Raw genomic sequence first — 18983 nt, 5'->3', positions numbered from 1 at the left:
AACGTGTCAACGTTGTGCTTTATGAAAATAGCCGTAGTAGGTAATAAAATAATTATGTGCTCCAGTTTTCCATTTCTTCATTCGTGTGTAATTACGACCATTAACAGAAGCAATAATAATTGCTAAACGCGCCTAAAACAACGTCACAGTGTTCCATTTATTCGTTGTTGCCCGGTGAACCGAGCACACCTTTTTTCCTGTGCTGCAGCGAGCGAACCGAACGGTCCCGGTATTCGGGTATTAGATAATTCTCCGGCTCTGCCCGTGTCCTGTTGAGCGCTCACTTTGTGACAGCGCCGTTTTACCCGCATTGTCTTTTCGTCGTACTTATCATTCGGGAAGTATCATTCGACCGAGAGACTTGCGGAATTGTGCGCGGAACCGACAGACCGACATTTCGACGTTTTAAAAACCTTCCAAATTCAAAAAAGGTGAGTCGAATTTTTGTTTTCTCGATTGTCTTTTGACATTTCCCGGTTGATTTTCCGCGCTCCTGTCAAACGATATAATTCGAATCGCCTTCATTTTAATCGGTTCTTTTTGCTAAAAAATCTGCATTAAATGTTGCAAAATACAACACTGATACATTCGTTTATCTTCTGTTTATACCCTTATAAACTCATCAGACAAATTTATATATTGTAATAGTGTTATTTTCAATTTTACGTAATATTGAAAAATTGTGAGCCATTTTATATTATGTGAGGAATCTATAGTTGAAAATTTTGTATAAATAAAGAAGCAACAAGCAAATCTAAAAATAGCAACAAATTTTTATTTTCATAAGTAAATTAAAAGCAATTTGCGCGATAAGGTACAGTAGGCTGCTTATTATTCTAAAAATGTTTTTCAGCGTCAAATTTGAATCTTAAATGAACTATTCAATTAAATTTGTTATGAAAATTTTATCTTTGATCAAATAACATAATATCTATTCATATATCTTATTTAATTAACGCATATAAAACTATTATTAAAGGAAATATAAAAATTCACCATGTATTGTTGTTACATAATGATTGATAAATCTTTTTTCGGATTGCATATTATGTAAAAAAAGCTGATAAACATTTTTATATTCATTTTAAAGAAGATATATATTTATTTTTATTAATTGAATCCTCACAGTTTTCCCCAAGAATAACAACATGAAAACATTTTCATTTAAAATAACTAATCGCTTTATTAGTAAAGTTGTCATATACAATATTAATTTTTCTTTTTGTTTTCCTTTGCATACGTATATGAAAATCATCAATCAAACAACGAATACATAATGATATCGACTACCTCAAAAATGTCATATTTTGATAGATACCATTAAATAGAGCCATCATAAATAATCTACAGTAATTATTTTACCATTCAATTTAAAATAAAAGCATTGTGCGCCTATACTTTTTTTAATATTTTGTAACGTGCAAAAAAAAATATTATATTATGTAATAATTTAGTGTAAATATTGAAAGAATGTAGCACTTAAGGTATAGCACCTGTCTCTAAAGCCATGGTTGTGTGTATTTGATCCAATGGATTGAGAGAATGGCTAACGATCGTTCATTAAAAAATCTTTTACCATGACCGTCGCTTTGTGGTAGGCCATATTATGCTGCACTTAGTAACGCAAATGGCATTTTTTTACTTAAATAACTTTAAAGTTGTTTGGTTAACAATTTTTACCACAGCTGTGCAGTTACAGGTCCTATGTCACGGGTTCCAAATGATGTTCGAGTCGCAACGTTCTCTTATAATCATGTAAAATATGTAAAAGTTTTGTATGCATCTTCTTCTTGGTCGTGCACTCATGGCTGAGGATCGTGACCACATTCAAATTTCGCCATCTTTTGAGCGACCAAGACTTTCCATCCTTCTCGATCTTCCGCTTCTCTCAGGGCAGAATGGATGGTGCCCTCAGTCAGCTCTTTCACTTAGTCGCTCCATCGCGCAGACGCTCTTCCTCTGCTTCGCCTTCCCTGGAGGCTACCCAAAACTACCAGTCTCTCCAGGTTGTCCGGTCCGCGCCTGACAATATGTCCAAAAAACTGCAGAATTCTTCTCAGACATATCGTCGAGAGCCGTTCCTTTATCTTCAGTCTCTGGATAATTGACTGGTTCGTCCTGTGCTCCGTCCAAGAAATGCGAAGCATTCGGCGCCAACACCACATCTCAAAGGCATCAATTGCCTTCCGTTCTCTTGCCTTCAGGGTCCACGACTCGACTCCGTATAGAAATGTATTGTATGTTGTAATGTAATGTATTGTTGTATGCATAAAAACGCATTTTAATGGGGCGAAGAAAATTCAAGTATAAAAATTATCACAGTTTCTCTCATTCTATCCATGTTTTCATGTGCATTCCCAATCATCATTCATCACTCTGTTGTTGTACATGTTTTTTTTTTATCAATTATTATCACATTTTATTCAATTGGCAAATTTCTGTTTGTTTACACTGTCAACAATTCAAATTTTCGTAGCGCAATCGAGTGCGATTACTCCAGTCTCGAATTCCGGCTTTGGATGCCGTAGCGAAACTTTAAATTAATTATATTTTTAAGAACTGTAGAGATTGCGTACATAAATTGGGCAATTTATATGATTCTGCTGGGTCGTATTTTTTTCAGAAAGATTGTTTCTAGTGGTTATATATATCTCAGAATTGTTTTCAAATTATGTATGTTCAATTTATATTACTGTACATGTACAATAAACTTAATTAGGTATATGATTACTATATACAGATATATAAATAGTGATAGTATGCAAGGAATATAAATGTGTATATATAAAACTTTAAGCGTCATTGAAAATAAGTTCGTGTTGACATGACTTATTATTGATTTTGAATGCATTTTTAAAATGTCCTATCACAGTATGTACCCACAAAAGCATACAGCGAACATGAACAACGTTGAAATATTATTTTATTATACCTACCTACGTGTCATTAGTCATTATGTTTCGTCTAATTAGGTAAATTTCTAGATAACAAGATAGGCACTCAATTATTTACAAAACAGAACCAATTATAATTGCACCCAATTAAATGTGGAATCGATTTTCTTTTCGCTTTATTATAAATAATTACAAGATAAAAAGAACTTTTTATATACAACGTTTTTAAATTTTCTGTTGAATCATATAAACTTGACTTGACTAGTTTAAACGATCAAAAAAAATTGTACTTGATAGAAATAATACTGAAATGTCATTTTGACATTCTATTGATTTCCATAGTAACGCACGTATATATATATTAATAACTTAGCTGCTAGGACCCCAGACCCCCAGCAACCAATAATAGTGGATTGGATTACGGATTTCTTCCGAAATAACTTTTCATACAAAACAGAATTCAATTCTACTTAAAGATGGCTAAAAGTATTAAAAAAATGCACTGGCATCGTGTTCTGATATATTCTAAAAGTTTCAAATGTCTAGCTAGTCGGGAAGTTAGTTAAAAATCGATTGCAAGATTTGTACCGGATTAACAACCACCGGACAAATAAGAATACGACCTAATAGAAACGTTGTAAAATATATACTGAGCAGGAAATGCAACATATTTTTTATTAATATTAATATACTTATTATATTCCTAGATTTTTCTAAAATTTACTTACGTAGATATAGCCAGTAAATTATAGATAGTGATATTCAACTCAATATTATAATTTATAACAATATGATACACCTTTTCCACCAAATTGCTATTTTTAATTAAAGGGTAGATGACAAAACATTTCCCACGATCGTATCAAGATGTTGTCAATGATGAGTTCATTACAATTATTTATGATGCCATCTTAGCGATTGTCTCCCGACATCCATTTTGATAAATGCTCAATCAGAATATTACGTATCTCGAAATAATGTTCGGAAATCATTTTCCGGAACATTAATTTCGCCAGCCGAAGGCGAACTATCAATGGAATCGATTTTTATAGTTCCATATTTATGTATGCGGGCTCGATTGCACGCGTATTGCAAAAGCTCGTAAGGTAGGTATCTCTACTTAGTTATATCAATAACTATCATATTCCCCCATGGCAACATTAATCTTCGGGTAAACAACTTAAAACACGTTGGTAAAATTTAATGATGGAAGCGAATTAATTTGATAACTTCCCTTCCCTTGAGTTTTTTGAAAGTTACTCAAGTTCACTCTGGTCATTCACAAAAACATAATAATCATAGATTGGTATTTCTAAATAAATTAAGCTATAAGAGGCTACATTGTTTGTTTTAATTACGTTTGATTGGTGCATTAGGATATACTTATTAAATAGTACAGCTAATAATGGTAGGTATGGTATATTTATCCAATTTTACATTATTATCCAGTACCTATCAATGAAAATCGAGTCTCTTTCGAGCCCCTACGATCCTGGGAAGGGGCTGTAAATGAGAATGCAGAGTAAAATCATTTGTCACCTAATTATTATTAAACTATTATTTACCATTGCATCTGGTTGACATTTCTGATTTTTTATAAATAGTATTAGGTACCGAATTAACTTAAACTATTTACATTATGTACGCACAACTTCGATAGGTATAAATAGATCTATAAATAGAGTGTCGTCTTCTTCTAAAATAAAATAAATCTTTGGCTGGTAATGTTGTTAAGTAATGAATTTTTGCAAAATGTCGACAGTTTGTTCCTAGCTGGCAGTAGGTAGTTGGTGAAAAAATTCTTCTCGGTAGGTATTATGTATTCATAACACGGTGAAGTTCGACGACCAAGGAGCGTGTCCGCGCGGGTGTTGTTTTTTAGGGGTGGCATTACTCGTGTATAACCTACGCTGTACAAAAACGCGTAATAATATTTTTAGAGCGAAACATGAAACGGCGAGGGTGCGCCGAGCCAAGGGGCATGGCGTGACCTTGTATTTACACAGCATGCATAAATTATGCCAAACCTCTTTGTTTTCCAAATTATTTAAACACTTTAACAATTTTGTTGACTGTTTCATATTTCAAATACGAATAATTAGGTAGAAGGATCGCTTGAAAATGGAGTAACCAGCGGCGGTAGCTTTTCTGCCCACCCTCTAAATAGTAGTCTCTTCTTCGTTGTGATTTCGTGACCCAAATTATTTGGTCGTCAACTAGCTCACTTCTCTCGTCATTCAGAGACAGACGAGGCCTGTGATTTTGAAATCTTCGTGGAGATTTGATTTCGCCCCTTCCATGTGGATGAAGTTCCTTCCCAGGGAACACAGAATGAATGAGAACTGAAATACCTAACTGGTGTGGAATAACAGGGAACCGATCTCGAGTGTGGAAAAATATGGGATAAACTTAAACACGTGTAAATAATACGCTTGTTCTTCGTTCTGACAATTGCTCTTGGTTTAGGTATGCACTGACGCTCATTCAACATTGGTGCATTTGAAGGTTGCAACACACACTATTTCATGTCTACAATGTTCATATGATAATGGTTCATTTTCGCAGGACACTTGCACAATCAAACCCCTGCGTCAAAATGTAATATATATAGCCTATCGGAATTCTCTGATTTATTAATCTGTTCTGTATTTCTTCCTCTTCGACTGTACTATTTTTTATTAAATATAAATATTCCAAAATTGTTGTCTTCTCTGTGGTGCAATTCGCTGACGATGGAATCGGTTTTCCTCTTGACTATCTCCGAGACTCAGCATTCACCTCCAGCAACATTTCAAATGCCATTGATTTCCAAGTTGTCGTTTAAAATGTGTCAAGTTTGATATCTGATATTCCTTATCTATTAACCAACACACTTTTTTTTAAATCATGTGAATGTACCCATAATCTACATCTACATCTATATTGATTTCTTAAGATACCGTCAATGCAGATTCCTTACATATCAATTTGTACATTGTTTACTTAATAACGACATGCTATAACGATAACGTGTAGGTTAATAAGCCCTCAAATTACTGTTACTGCATCAGTCTGCTGCAAAACTTTTTTTCCATAAATTTAATATCAGGTAAGGTAGCAACGATACCTATAACGTAAGTTAATTATGCGATCGATAAAAAGTTGTCTGTCCATTTCGCTGTCCTCGTCGATTTCCAACCCGATAAATTATTTTCAGTCATTAAGGGCAATTTAGCATTTTCACGTAGAGCTCTCTCTGTACATTATACTCATTATAGTATTATTATACTCCCACGCAGATACGTATTTAGGATAGGAATAGATTACTATTAACCCTCCTACAATCAGTGCTGAATTAAGGCACTGACGCAGAGAGTTTCAAAGTTTTCATCGCGGGCGATTAATTGTACTTACTTCGGTGTGTATTGTAACTATATACATATTGTGTTTTTTGTCATAAATATTAAAGATTTTAAACAACAAATGAGTAGGTATTTTCCAAAACGAGTCAATACCAAGCAATGTATTGCTAGCATCTTATAAGGTGGCATAATACTAATCGAGTAACAAATAAGTGACACCATCGCTAAGAAACTGATTCAAAAATTGGCTCAGAATGTACAATATAGATACTTACTCGTAGGCGGATCTGGTTGAGTTTTTAATATCAGAAATGGATTAATATCCTTAGCTAAGTGTTAATCTCTTGGTACTATTTGGCGACAACCGCATTCCTCTCCAGTCTCCGATGCCGGGCGGGCCAAATACCTATTGCTCAAAGCTCAACGTATAATGGAAAATGAGAGTAGTTGTGTCTAGTTTCTTTCCGAGAGTTAAGAAACAGGCTAACCCATTCTTGATTGGCTATTTGTAGAGCATCGTGATAAGCCTTTATGCCTATATGAAAAGGCCTTGGTGCAGCGGCGCGTTTAGTGACGCACTGACTGATTTTGAGCCCCCATACGATAAAAAATGACCAATATAATTTTTGTTCACTGTTCGTAACTAGGCGACCCTGGATGGCGGGTGAAGATGGGAAATCTAAAATCATTTTTGTTTGTATCTATCTACTAAAATAAACTATGTTTACTTCTATCAAGAGCTATTAGAAACCCTACTTTTATGCAAGGATTTTGTTATGCTTTGGGTAATACTTATCTTCCACTCAGTTTGTGAGAACTATCTTTTATCAAATTTCAATATAATTTAATAACTTAGTGGCAGGTTTTAACTCTTCGGAGGTCCTCTTTTAATTTTTCTAACGCATCCGTTGCGTCATATTGCGTTAGGGAAACGCGCCTCTGCCTTTGTGTCTTCTTTCTTGTGTCTTCTTTAAAAAGCAAGGAGCATGCGACTACAATTCGTATGGCGATCGATGGTTTTCTTAACAAATAAATGAAGGTATATTGGCCTAGTGAAAGTCGAATCGGTTTCGGTTGTTTTTATTATAAGGAAATCGATTTTTCGTTTCATTAATAAGATCACCTTGAAAAACAACATGGCCGACGACACGAACATCCCTCAATAAGGATCACGATTACCTACTAGCCTCAATTTTGTGAATCGGGTCAAGGCAAATAAGAAGCTGACGCTCGATTCTTGGTTAGTTTTGATATCGATTTAGAAGACCTCTCTGAACTCTGAATAACACTTTCTCTTTCGGTCCATTTGCAAAAGCTTCATGTTGACAACCCCACGTCCCCCCTGTGTGCTCTTTCGATGAATTTTCCTTTTTCCGCTGGGGCTACGATTTTGTTATCTTACATTTGGTACGATTGTCCAACGCGCATTTTTTCAATCTTCTTGTTTAGGGACAGTTTGAACGCTTAATATTATGTATATAAGATACATATTATATACTTACTCATACATACTCACTTACTAGGAACGTAGGAATTAGAAAAAAATATTTCTACCAAACTAGGCTCGAACCTTTATCCATCGGATCCAGCCGACATACTTTACCAATATATGTATCTACATCTGCCATTTCTGTGTCAAAATGTCTTTATTAATTTTAATAAAATACGATAATTGAACTGTGTTCTAAAAATGTTGAAACGTCACCGTTCATAGTTACGAAGAATAGTTTGTAAACATAAACAGGAGGTTTGTTTCACGAAAACTTTGTTTCAAAACATGTTAAAATGTAATTTATCATATCTATGCTTAATAGTCGCATAAGTTATCAAATTTTGCTGGGAATAGAATATTGATTTCTGAAAAAAGTGGCCATCAAACTGTACAAAAAATCTTTACAGCGTTTAAAATATGTACCTACATGGATGAAGCTAAAAAATAAAACAATATTTTGCCGCGTTATATATGTACCTACGCTTTACTATAATACTTTACGGCGAAATAGATTAACAAAGACAACAATTAAAAATTAATTAAGTACCTACGAAGCGGAAAATCGATTTTTATATCGTGCGTTTGATTACGACGTTTATATTCGTGTAACAATGGAATATTCGCCGCCTAAATGGCGCTAATTTTGTGAAAATTTTCCCAACCCCGTCGGCGTGAAAAACCGCCCAAAAGAAAACGTAGGCAGTGCTCGGTGCTCCACATTTCACAGGGAAAGAGAAAGAGCGGGTCGTCAACCTTGCCCCGTTCACTGTGCCGCCGTTTTTGATTCGTGCAGCACGTCACAGACCGCCGAGGAGGGTTTCATCTAACACTAACTTAACCATTTAAAATGTTCTTCGACACGGCGAGAATCTTTGTGCGTCCGCTGACTTAACGACCTTTCCGAATAAACGCATCATGTCATCGTCCAGTGAAGTCGCGACCCTTGTTTATGTTTCGTAATATTGTAAACATCTTGTTGTTTGGGTGATTTTCTTTTCCGTAACGCGGCACCGTTCGTATTAAGTATAAAATAGCGTCGGTCGAGAGTCAGTCGCCTTCGCTGAGAGGAACGGGAAAACGGAAATCAGTGAGACGATACTATTATGTTGCGGTCAAAGAGAAAAATCAATTCACATCGTGAGTATTATGCGGAACTCATTGCTCGTATGTATGCAACGAACCCGCCTTGTACATTTTGTAGGTTATCGTGCAATGTTCCTACACATTTTCCGAGGCAACGCTCTACGCGCACATTTATAAAAATATATACTCATGTTCACTGTCATTTCTATTGTAATATAATATTTACATGTATGTTACTTATTCCATAAAGAAAATGTTTCTAGTTTCATTACATCACGTACAATATTAATTTAGTATCGATAAGCGCCATTATTCACACCGAATCAACATTGTGGAATCCAACAACATTAAAGGGCTTTTCACGAACTACTGCTGTGGAAATAATCATTATAATTCGATATTATTGTCATTTGGCATAAAAAATATAGTGGAATAAATTAGTTAATGGATTAAGTATAAAATACGACTTTCAATAATACCAATTTTGTTCGACTACACGTAATATTTAGTTTAGGAAATAAACGTGAGATACATACATACCTACAATAATATTGGTGATATGGTTTCCTATAATAATATAATAAATCTATTACGATTATCCCTTTTTAGTAGCTTGGCGTAACTAGGTACCTACTTACCCGTGTATTAAAAAACTAATTGTTATAAATTATCCAATACATGCCCGCCGATTACAATCCACTTCAATTTGTTTGCGCCTGATGGAAGGAAATGTGTGTACTTTTCAATATCACAGTGATACTATCATCACAGTGTAGGTGCGTAGCCAATATTCTTCCATGAAAACGCATGAACCTGATTTTTTTTAATATGAAGGCGAAGTCTTCACTGAGCCTTTTTTAAAGAGGCACCTAGCGGAAAAATACGAAGCTTGCAATTTGAGACATTTTTTTGATAATTTACAATTTCTGATTACAATTTCAATGAATAAATAAATATGTATCTGAAAACACTAAAAAGAAAAATATTTTTTATTTTAAGTCAAAGATAAACTTACAATTGTAAAAAATGTAATAAAATGTGAATTTGTTGAATCGGACTGCACCCTATTATTACATATATTTTATGGTCATATTTACTATTAAAATTTAGTTCATTAAGTTTTCTAAGCATCGCCTAAGAGATTTTTGACTAATTCATAGTTTTAATGTGTTTTATATATATTTTTAAAAACATCGATTTTTATAAAAAATATAAATGTGTATAACTTGAAATCCTTTTTATATATCAAATCAAGCTTCAATATTAGGACAATACATAAATAAAATTTCGATTAAAATTCGACAAAAAACATCGATTTTTATAAAAATATAATTATTATACTGTTCTGAGATCCTTTTTATTTATATCAAATCTTATTTCACTTGGATCACTCAAAATTTTAGTTTAATAACGTAATCTCCTATAATACGTAGTAGGTGTTTGTTATTGAACATAGGTACCTACATAATTTGGAACACCTCAGAAACACACATATTAGAAAAAAATCATAAATAACGGTAAGCAGGTAGGTGCGTCACACGTATTACCGATGGCAAAAATCAAACATTCGCTGTCACCTATAGGTATAAATGCAGTTGTAATAAAATATGTATTCAGAAATCGTTCTGTAATATAAAAAGTTCATAATATGAATCCTTCTATGTACAGTCCACACTGTGCATAGCGTTATTAAAAGATCTTCAAGACGCGATATGACTAACCTATAGTAAAAAAAAACATTTGTTGAAAAAAGGCAATAGAAAACAAAACCACAAAAACAAAAAATAATGACATAATGTTTATTTTTCCTGAGACCGGAGCCCTCTACCTGTTTTGACTATCGCGAAGTTGGCTCCATAATCTTAATGCACACTAGGGGACGCGTACCTAATGTACTAACTGTGCTGCACTGCTGAACATAGGGTCATAGGGCTGTCATATTATTATAGAAAGAATATCGATTCCTGGTATTAATACTTTTTTGATGGCAATAACTGTACACTCCGCACTTCACACTGCACGACATGACCGATGAATGGCCCCATTTGCCTTGCAGATTGTCAAAATCATTCATAAATATAATATCAAAATCCGTGAATGTGTAAAAACCTTAGTGGTATTAGCAAAAATTGTTTACTATATTATATCTCAATGATTGTACGCAATACATTAATTTATGATGTGTGATGTTTTTAAGGAATGTGGCACAGACCGGTGTCGGCGTCTTCGCGTCAGGAAGCGGAGCTGATGAACCGCTCGTCACGCGCTCTGTCGCACGAGGCGGACCCTGTCGAAAGGCTCAGACTGCTCTGCCTCTCCAGAGGTGCCGCCGGCATCATGGGCTTGGGCAGGTAAACTGAAACATCTTTAAAAAATTTGAGTCGAATGGTATTAATAAGTTAATGATAAAATTTTGTGATACATTACATATGAATAACTGGAATCATCTTAGTTGTCTTATCCGCTCTTGATTTGTCGCCGGATTGCCTTTCCTTACTATCTTCACTCTTATCGGTCCTCAGTTTTATATTGCCACGTTCTTATGCTAAACTTGATTGTTTCATCAATCCAGGCTCTCGGTCGCCGTTTAAGTATTTTAATATCTCTCAGATACCGATGAAATTTCTCCAGCGACGATCTGTTCTCTGAATGATGCGCTCTACTCTCTTCGAGGTCTTTACGCTTTGTATTACATCCAATGCTTTTTTTAATGATTTTACCGACGCTTTGACTGCGACTCGCTGTCATATCGCCTCTTCTCATCTAGAAGAGAATCCACTGATCAGGCACTCACTCCGATTATGTTAAAGAACTTTACAATTCTGCCAAACTCTTCTGTAATACTCACCGCCAGGGCATCTTTCAATACGTTTCGCAACCCATATATATGTATTGAAAGAGCACCATAGATAAGGATAAAGAGCACTCGACGCTTACCGACGAGGGATACCGGGAGGTCTCTCTTGAATATTTTCTTCAGACATAAAGATGTACTCCATCCCGACTTTGATCTCTAGACAATTTCTTCAGTAATCTCCATATATATGAATTTGCCGTCTGAGATATATGTATGTGATTCTGAAGTACCCGGTGTTTAATTGAAGGTATTTACATGTGGCGCTAGATCTTCCAAATTACCCATTGCCGCAAGAAAATATCTTTGAGGATGGGATTTATCGTATCATTAACCTAACCTAGCCATGAATTTTTACAAAAACCTATTTGCAAAACATTTTTAACAGTAATAGAGAATATTGACATAAAGTTAACAATGTGAAAGTCATTATGAGAATATCTGCTGAACAATGTCATATGACTGCTGACATTATTGCATAAAAATTCAAATTGTCCATGCCATAGGTGTATTCTTTTCTATCAATCTGATATTCAGTGATAGCCTGAATACATACATATTATTTCTATCTATTAATAATTACATAAATAAATAAATTTACAGGGTGTTTCGCCGAATGGATGACGACGGGAGTAAACAATTAGATAAGGATGAATTCACAAAAGGCCTCAAAGACACAGGATTAGACATAGCTGATGAGGTGAGAATCTTAATCTGACAGGTACCTACCCAATATGATAATAAATTATATTGTCTCTTGACTACTGAGTGGGGGATGGACTGCAATTTGGTCGTCCGCCTTCAATAAAAAGCGGCACCGAGAGATGAAAACTCTCATGTCGCTATTATATAATTTGAGATATTGAATATTATATGTTTTATTTTGTGATTCTGAAGATTAATAATATGAAGGAAATTATAATTTTCTCAAGAGCGAAAAAATTCGAACGGGTGTGATAATGAGGTGCTACCTACCTATACAGTATGATGTGTAAATGTTATGTTTGCAACATGAGCGTAATGTCTGGATCAGTGGCTCTCATGTGAAATCTAATTGTGGCCGCACAATTGACATTGACAGTTCAATGGAAACGTCTGGTGGCCGCACCAAAATTCACTTTCGTTGTGATTGAAAAAATAAAAGCTAAATTTTATTTACTAAATAATGGATCAATTTATTTATAGACAAGTTCATTTAATAAGAGACATTTGAACATTTTAGTACATAATTATCTATTTATTTAAAAATAATGCAAACGGAAATTCCTCAATACCTACTACTTTTTTCCAATGCGAGCCGCATGGCTGCTTCTAAGTTTACATCTGTCAACTGGCTTCGATATTTGTTTTTTATGAAGTGCATTGCACTGAATGATCTTTCACAGTATACAGTAGTAAGAAAAATCGACAATATTAATAAAGTAATTGTTGCCAATTCTTTGAATTGACTTGATTCTTGGTCAACATATAACTTCGACCAAAATTTTTCAAACGTGGTATTATTAAAATGGTTTTTAAGTACTTGGTCATGACTCATTTCCAATTACGCATATTTAACGTTAGCTCAGTTAATTAAATTAAATACTGAAAAAGATGTTGGTAGCCGCAGCAAAATCCGCACATGAGAACCACTGGTCTAGATAACGATGGATGACCATAACCATTACCTTTGTTGTAAGAAATGAGAACTTCTCCCTCTCGATGGTGTAGTCAGTAGTGCTACATAAAAGAGCTGTTGTTTTTAATTAGAATTACCACCCGGAGGTCCAATACTCACTGTGTACAGATGGCCCAACAAGCGATAGGTTGCTAGACTGTTCTTTCAGGCCATGTTTGTAATGTCTACACTCTACACTACAGTAATTAACTCTAACGATTCATTCGCATATCGCACCGTGAGTGTAAAACCAAGGCATCTGCAAAAGACATATTTTGGATATATTAGGGTTTGAAGTCTTCGTTTTGTTAGGAGAAATAGAGTTTCTAAAAAAACCATAATATTTGGTTTACCTACTTAGATTGTATTGCATGTTCTTTCAGTTACTTCACTTTTACATTATCAAGTTCACGACTTTTGCAGTTGTTTTGCATTTAATGCCGAAATTTAAAAATTTGCAGATGCCTTAGTTTTACACTCACGTTGCGATATGTTCAGTATGTATTTGTTCCTTACGGTAATAAAACTTCCGCCTGTAATAATAGAAATGTACCACGTCCGTACCGCCAGTTTATTTAACTAATTAATTTGTTGCATTAGTACCTATGTTATTTTAATATAATGTTTTGTATTTTCCAGGAAATTGATGCTTTATTTGATAAATTTGACACAGACAAAAGTGGTTCCGTTAACATGGACGAGTTTCTCATTCAAATCAGAGTAAGGGAAAGAATGCATTCTTATCACTGTTTTGCTATATTTTTTCTATATTTTATATCTAAAATATCTAAAAAAATTGAAATAGTTCAGAAACATAGATGTTAAAAAAATATTTGTACCGATCGGGTCTTGAAAAATTGTATCCATCGTATTCCGGCCGATGTGCTTTCTTTCCAAATTATGAATGTTTAATAACGAATGCCACATTTCTAAGTCTTGCAATATTTTTATTCAAGATTTGCCAGAACTTTTTGTAAATTCAATAGTGTTATACGTAAGGCCTAAAAAGTATCGGTACGTTCGAGTATCAATGATTTTTGACCGATACTTGGATACTTTTCTTTCAATACGTTTTTTCGATGGCAATACTGACTTTGCCATTTGTTTTAGATATAGATCTCTTCTGGAAGAGGATCATTATTTTGATATCGATACTATTTACTTCGATATGACAACCTTAGTAAAGTTATACCTATTATATTATCATAATATTATATAATATTTAATAAGTGGAATATTAATAGAAAATGTAGTCTGTATTCAACTGAACCGTTTCAGATATTGATATATTCCACCTATGTGAGGTGAGTTTAGGTGGACATGATGTTATCAATTCCTTTGCTGGTTCCAATAACTTTTCATTATTATATTTTAAATTTTTGTAATCAATATGTAACTGTTTGTTTACTTAATAAATTTAAAAAAAAAATATATATATAAAAAAAAAATCTTAAAATGGGGCATACTTCTTTAATTTATAATTTATGTATTTTTTTTAATACTGTTTATATTTCTTTTATTTTTCTATTCATTTAATTGTTTTCTTATGTCATGTCATCTAAGTCTTGAATTTGTAATTTGTAAAGTTCATATGTAAATAAATTATTTTGAAATTTAAAATTTGAAATGAAAATTCTCAAATCATGCATTCCAGAGTCACCCTTTAGTATTTACTATTTAGACCGGATACACCCTAACTGCAAAGCGCGATTCGGAGCCCGTTGTGTTTTACACACTATTTCTGGTTGAATTATCTTTTTAAGGAATGTGCAATTTTGTATCGATAACTTATTTATAATGAAAATTGTAGCCTCCCATGAGTGATTCTCGCAAAGGAATTATTGAGCAGGCGTTCAAGAAATTGGACAAAACTGGAGATGGAGCCATCACATCAGATGACTTGCGGAACGTATACAATGTCAAATCACATCCGAGGTATATTTCAATATATCTATAATCTTATATAATATTAATGTCAACCTTAGGCCCGGATGCACAATAATTATAATGTCTCACTTGGGAAAGAATTTTCAAAACAGTTGTCCACGCGGAGACTTGCTTATTTAACATAAGTCCCGTGGACTCCTAGACTTCGATAGGCGAAATTGAGTGTCAACACCACTTTTTTGCAACGGTGGAGCCCGCCGCGAGGGGTACGACTGGCTGTGTGCGAAAAAATAAAAGCTGCCCTAAGTTAGAAAAAGAGTTCACTGATAACAAAGTTCCTATTATCAGAGACACATTCAAATTGAAAACTGGCTTTATAAAACTGAGGTTCCATGGAAACCCATAATAACTCAACTGATCACTGCATGAAACCATTTTTTAATGCGGATAGTGTAACGCAACCCAAATAGTTACTTCGTAACCGATGCATATTAAGTAGTAATAATTATAAATAACTAATCAAAATTGTTTTACATTTCAATAATTGGAATTTTGTTTATATTAAGACCGGCGTTATATATGTATAATCACAAAGTACTTAGATATGGTTACATTATGGATATAGTCAGGTCCAACCCTGATATAAACCGCAAAAATATTAATTAATTAATAAATCTATTAAAAAAAATATACTATCAATTTTAGGTACTCGGTGGAATTTGAATGTAAATTCTAATTGATTTCAATTTTACACTATTCCATTTCATTTACGTTTTAGAGGTTCGGAGTTCGTTTTTCAGTACCTTCTGGCACTATGAGCATTCACTTATTTTCAGTTGCAAAGGAAAATTTGCATTGGACCTGAAGATGTTGAAAGGCCGCGTCATTAAAAAGGATTCAAATGGAATATTTTGTACAAAACTTAATCCAATTAAGTAGTATTAACAGTCACTTATTAATTAACCTATTAATTGTCCATGTAGCTTATTTTTAGAATTTGAAACTGAACTGGAACAAAACAAGTTTTTTTCTATTTCTTGAAATGTACTGAAAATAAGAAACATGTGGTTATCGTTAAGTGACGATAAGTTTGATTCTATTTTAAAATAAAAGCTGTAATATCTGTTAATAAAATGTTTGGTTTCATAATATGTAAACGTTTTCCTTGTGCAATTAGTATTTACTAATGTTATTTTTGGTAAATGTTTCAGATATATGAGTGGAGAAGAAACAGAAGATATCGTCCTAAACAAGTTCATTGAAAATTTTGAACAAGAAGATAGTAAAGACGGTGTGGTGAGAATAATTTTTACTCTTTTGTATTTCAGAAGTAGTCCTGTCCTATTCATTGTCTTGACAACTTGCAAACTAGTAAATCTATATTAATATGTACAATACCACTCTTCGTACTAATTAATGATATCTAAACATAAAATAGTAAAATATTATTACTACTCTTCTGCAACATCTTCTTGGCTACGCTTCTAGCCGCTGTTGTCGACTAAATGGGAGGAGCTTGTTAGTTTATAATGGAAAAATGGGAGGACCATGTTAGTTTACAGTTTTAACACGTAGCCAAGAAGATGTTGCTGATGAGTACAAACAAAATTATCTGTATAAAATAAATGATGTTTGAATGAATTTTTGACGTTGAATTTTCAGGTGACGATGGAAGAATTTCTGAATTACTACAGCGGCATCAGCGCATCGATAGACACCGATGGATATTTTGATCTTATGATGAGGCAGGCCTATAAGCTATAAATTTCTACTTTTTCAATCTTGACATTATTCTTAAAAATGTTTGATTGATACTAATTAACAACATGCTATGATTATTTTGTATTTATTATTTTGTTACGCTTTAAATATGTCAAGCAAAACAGTCAAGTTGTATTGTTTATTGCACAATTTATCTTATCTTATTTAACATTTATTACTTACTACAGCTTTGATGAGGATCTGTATTATTTGTATCGTACTAAGTAAGTACTCGAGGTGTTTTAGACTTTTGAAAATAAAATAATACGTTTTTACTTGTCTGAAAATGTTTTTTTTCTAATATTTTCAGTTTTCCTTTGTGTATTGGTACAGAAAAAGTAACATCCCGGTAACCGGTCTATTACAATAATTGACCAGAATAGTTCAGATGAAAAACAGTAAGTTTATTATCTATCATCAAGTAAATTAATTTAGATGATTAGGTATATAAATAATAGTCAGCAGAAGCGGAAAATAACTAGAATCAAAAAAAGATGTCGCTCTACACGAGTAATGGATAACGAGAACACACACATCTTGGAATAAGCCAGTATACGAGTGTTATCAACCATACAATAATATTATAGTGTACTGATTCTACATAAAATGTAAAACAGTAAATTATACCTACAATAATTTTTTGCCAAACAAACCAAAAATAGCATAATTTTGAAAGTACTGTATCTAGGTACCAACTTTTGGTAAAACATTCTATAATTATTGTCTAGATGGCATTATACTCTTCTTATAATATATTATGAAATGTGCTGGTTTCACAAACAAAAATAATCAATACTAAATGTATGCGATGCGAGTTGCCATGAATTAAAAAAGTTATGTAAAAAGTAGCAATTTTTGCTTATGAGCAGAGCATATCGTCACCGTTCAGGCAAAAGTGCAATGCATTCTCGTATGTTCGACAACTTGACTGATCTGTCAAAAGTGTAGTGCTACAATATGTTTTACGGGAATTATTTTTTTAATGCAAGGATCAATTGATTGCTCGGTAATAAGTTAGCTTAAGCATTACTCTTCAACGAGGTACAAGGTCAAGGAGGTACAGTTTCAAGAGGAAGCGGCTTACAATCAGTTAATGGAAGAGCAAAGGTATCATAAAATCTGTAGAGCCATAAGCCGAACAGACTGTTGGCCTTCTGCTTTGTGGAATCAAGGATGGTTTTCGACAGTCCGCACCGCCTCGCCCTCTGGGTGAAGCTAGCAGCGTACGTGATCCCTCCCAAGATCATCGCCGTAATCAAACCCCTACATGAGAATAGTGCATGCTATTTCAGAATCGATGGCACTGTCACGGTATGGCTCTGGCACAAGGTTAGTGTCATACAGGGCTGTATCTTTGCTCCGTTACTCTTCATCATCCTATTTGACTTCATACTATAAAAGTCATTACCACTTGGTTAAAACCAAATGTTGCCTGTTCGACGCTAGCATTTTGACAGTGCTGCTTTACTATCGTGAGTCATCGCATCTAACGAAACGTCGGAGAAACCACATACTGAGCTTCGAGAACAGATGTTTACAGTGGAAAATGGGTGTGCGGTGGTATAACTTTAACGAGTAACGAGGAGATTATAGAATGAACTAAGCAGCCTGTCATTACGCTAAGAGTGAAATGGCGACGTTGAACCTGGCTTCCTGGGATCTGGGCCTGGTACATATGCTCCAATTAAGCGGCGGACATAATCAAAGAAGAATACTAATAAGAACATTTTTCAAAGAAACCTTTTTACATTACCTCATAACTTAGAATTGATTTTCAAAGTAAATAGCATGTTTCATGTGGTGTTTGAGGTAAAATTAATGATATTGATTGATTTTATTTTCGAAGCAGTGCACAGCGGCACACCGGTTGCGGAGCACTGCTATAGAGTATAGATGCTGTGGATACAGAACATTCGTAAATTATTCCAAGATATTCATATAGTTAATAATAAGTATTCATAAGACCAATAATTTATCCGGGCTAATGGTGGGGAGAGGCGGCACGGATAAACAA

At 34.0% G+C, this 18983-nt stretch overlaps 1 protein-coding gene across 2 annotated transcripts; it reads left to right on the top strand.

The window, feature by feature from the left end:
- The first annotated feature begins 332 nt into the window (after positions 1–332).
- Positions 333–17252, top strand: LOC147067718 (calcyphosin-like protein). 2 transcript variants are annotated; one of them, XM_085951986.1, is made up of 7 exons: positions 333–431; positions 11008–11161; positions 12268–12364; positions 13961–14041; positions 15132–15256; positions 16420–16504; positions 16871–17252. In XM_085951986.1, the coding sequence occupies exons 2-7, from the start codon at positions 11010–11012 to the stop codon at positions 16970–16972; spliced, it is 642 nt and encodes a 213-aa protein (XP_085808112.1). In that variant the 5' UTR covers positions 333–431; positions 11008–11009; the 3' UTR covers positions 16973–17252. The 2 variants fall into 2 exon arrangements, with proteins under 2 accessions (XP_085808112.1, XP_085808111.1); XM_085951985.1 differs by lacking the exon at positions 333–431 and adding an exon at positions 8118–8864.
- Positions 17253–18983: the final 1731 nt, after the last annotated feature.

Source organism: Rhyacophila brunnea, unplaced genomic scaffold (genome assembly GCF_057557595.1).
Source record: "Rhyacophila brunnea isolate RB1 unplaced genomic scaffold, BYU_Rbru_1.0 scaffold_3, whole genome shotgun sequence".
NCBI lineage: Eukaryota > Metazoa > Arthropoda > Insecta > Trichoptera > Rhyacophilidae > Rhyacophila > Rhyacophila brunnea.
This window is presented reverse-complemented; position numbering and strand designations above follow the sequence as displayed.

Excerpts from the sequence above, each read along its gene's own strand:
- LOC147067718 (XM_085951985.1), top strand. The coding sequence starts at position 8,831 with ATGTTGCGGTCAAAGAGAAAAATCAATTCACATC. Across the intron at positions 14,042-15,131 it reads AGTTTCTCATTCAAATCAGA|CCTCCCATGAGTGATTCTCG; the intron begins GTAAGGGAAAGA and ends TGAAAATTGTAG. Across the intron at positions 15,257-16,419 it reads AATGTCAAATCACATCCGAG|ATATATGAGTGGAGAAGAAA; the intron begins GTATATTTCAAT and ends TAAATGTTTCAG.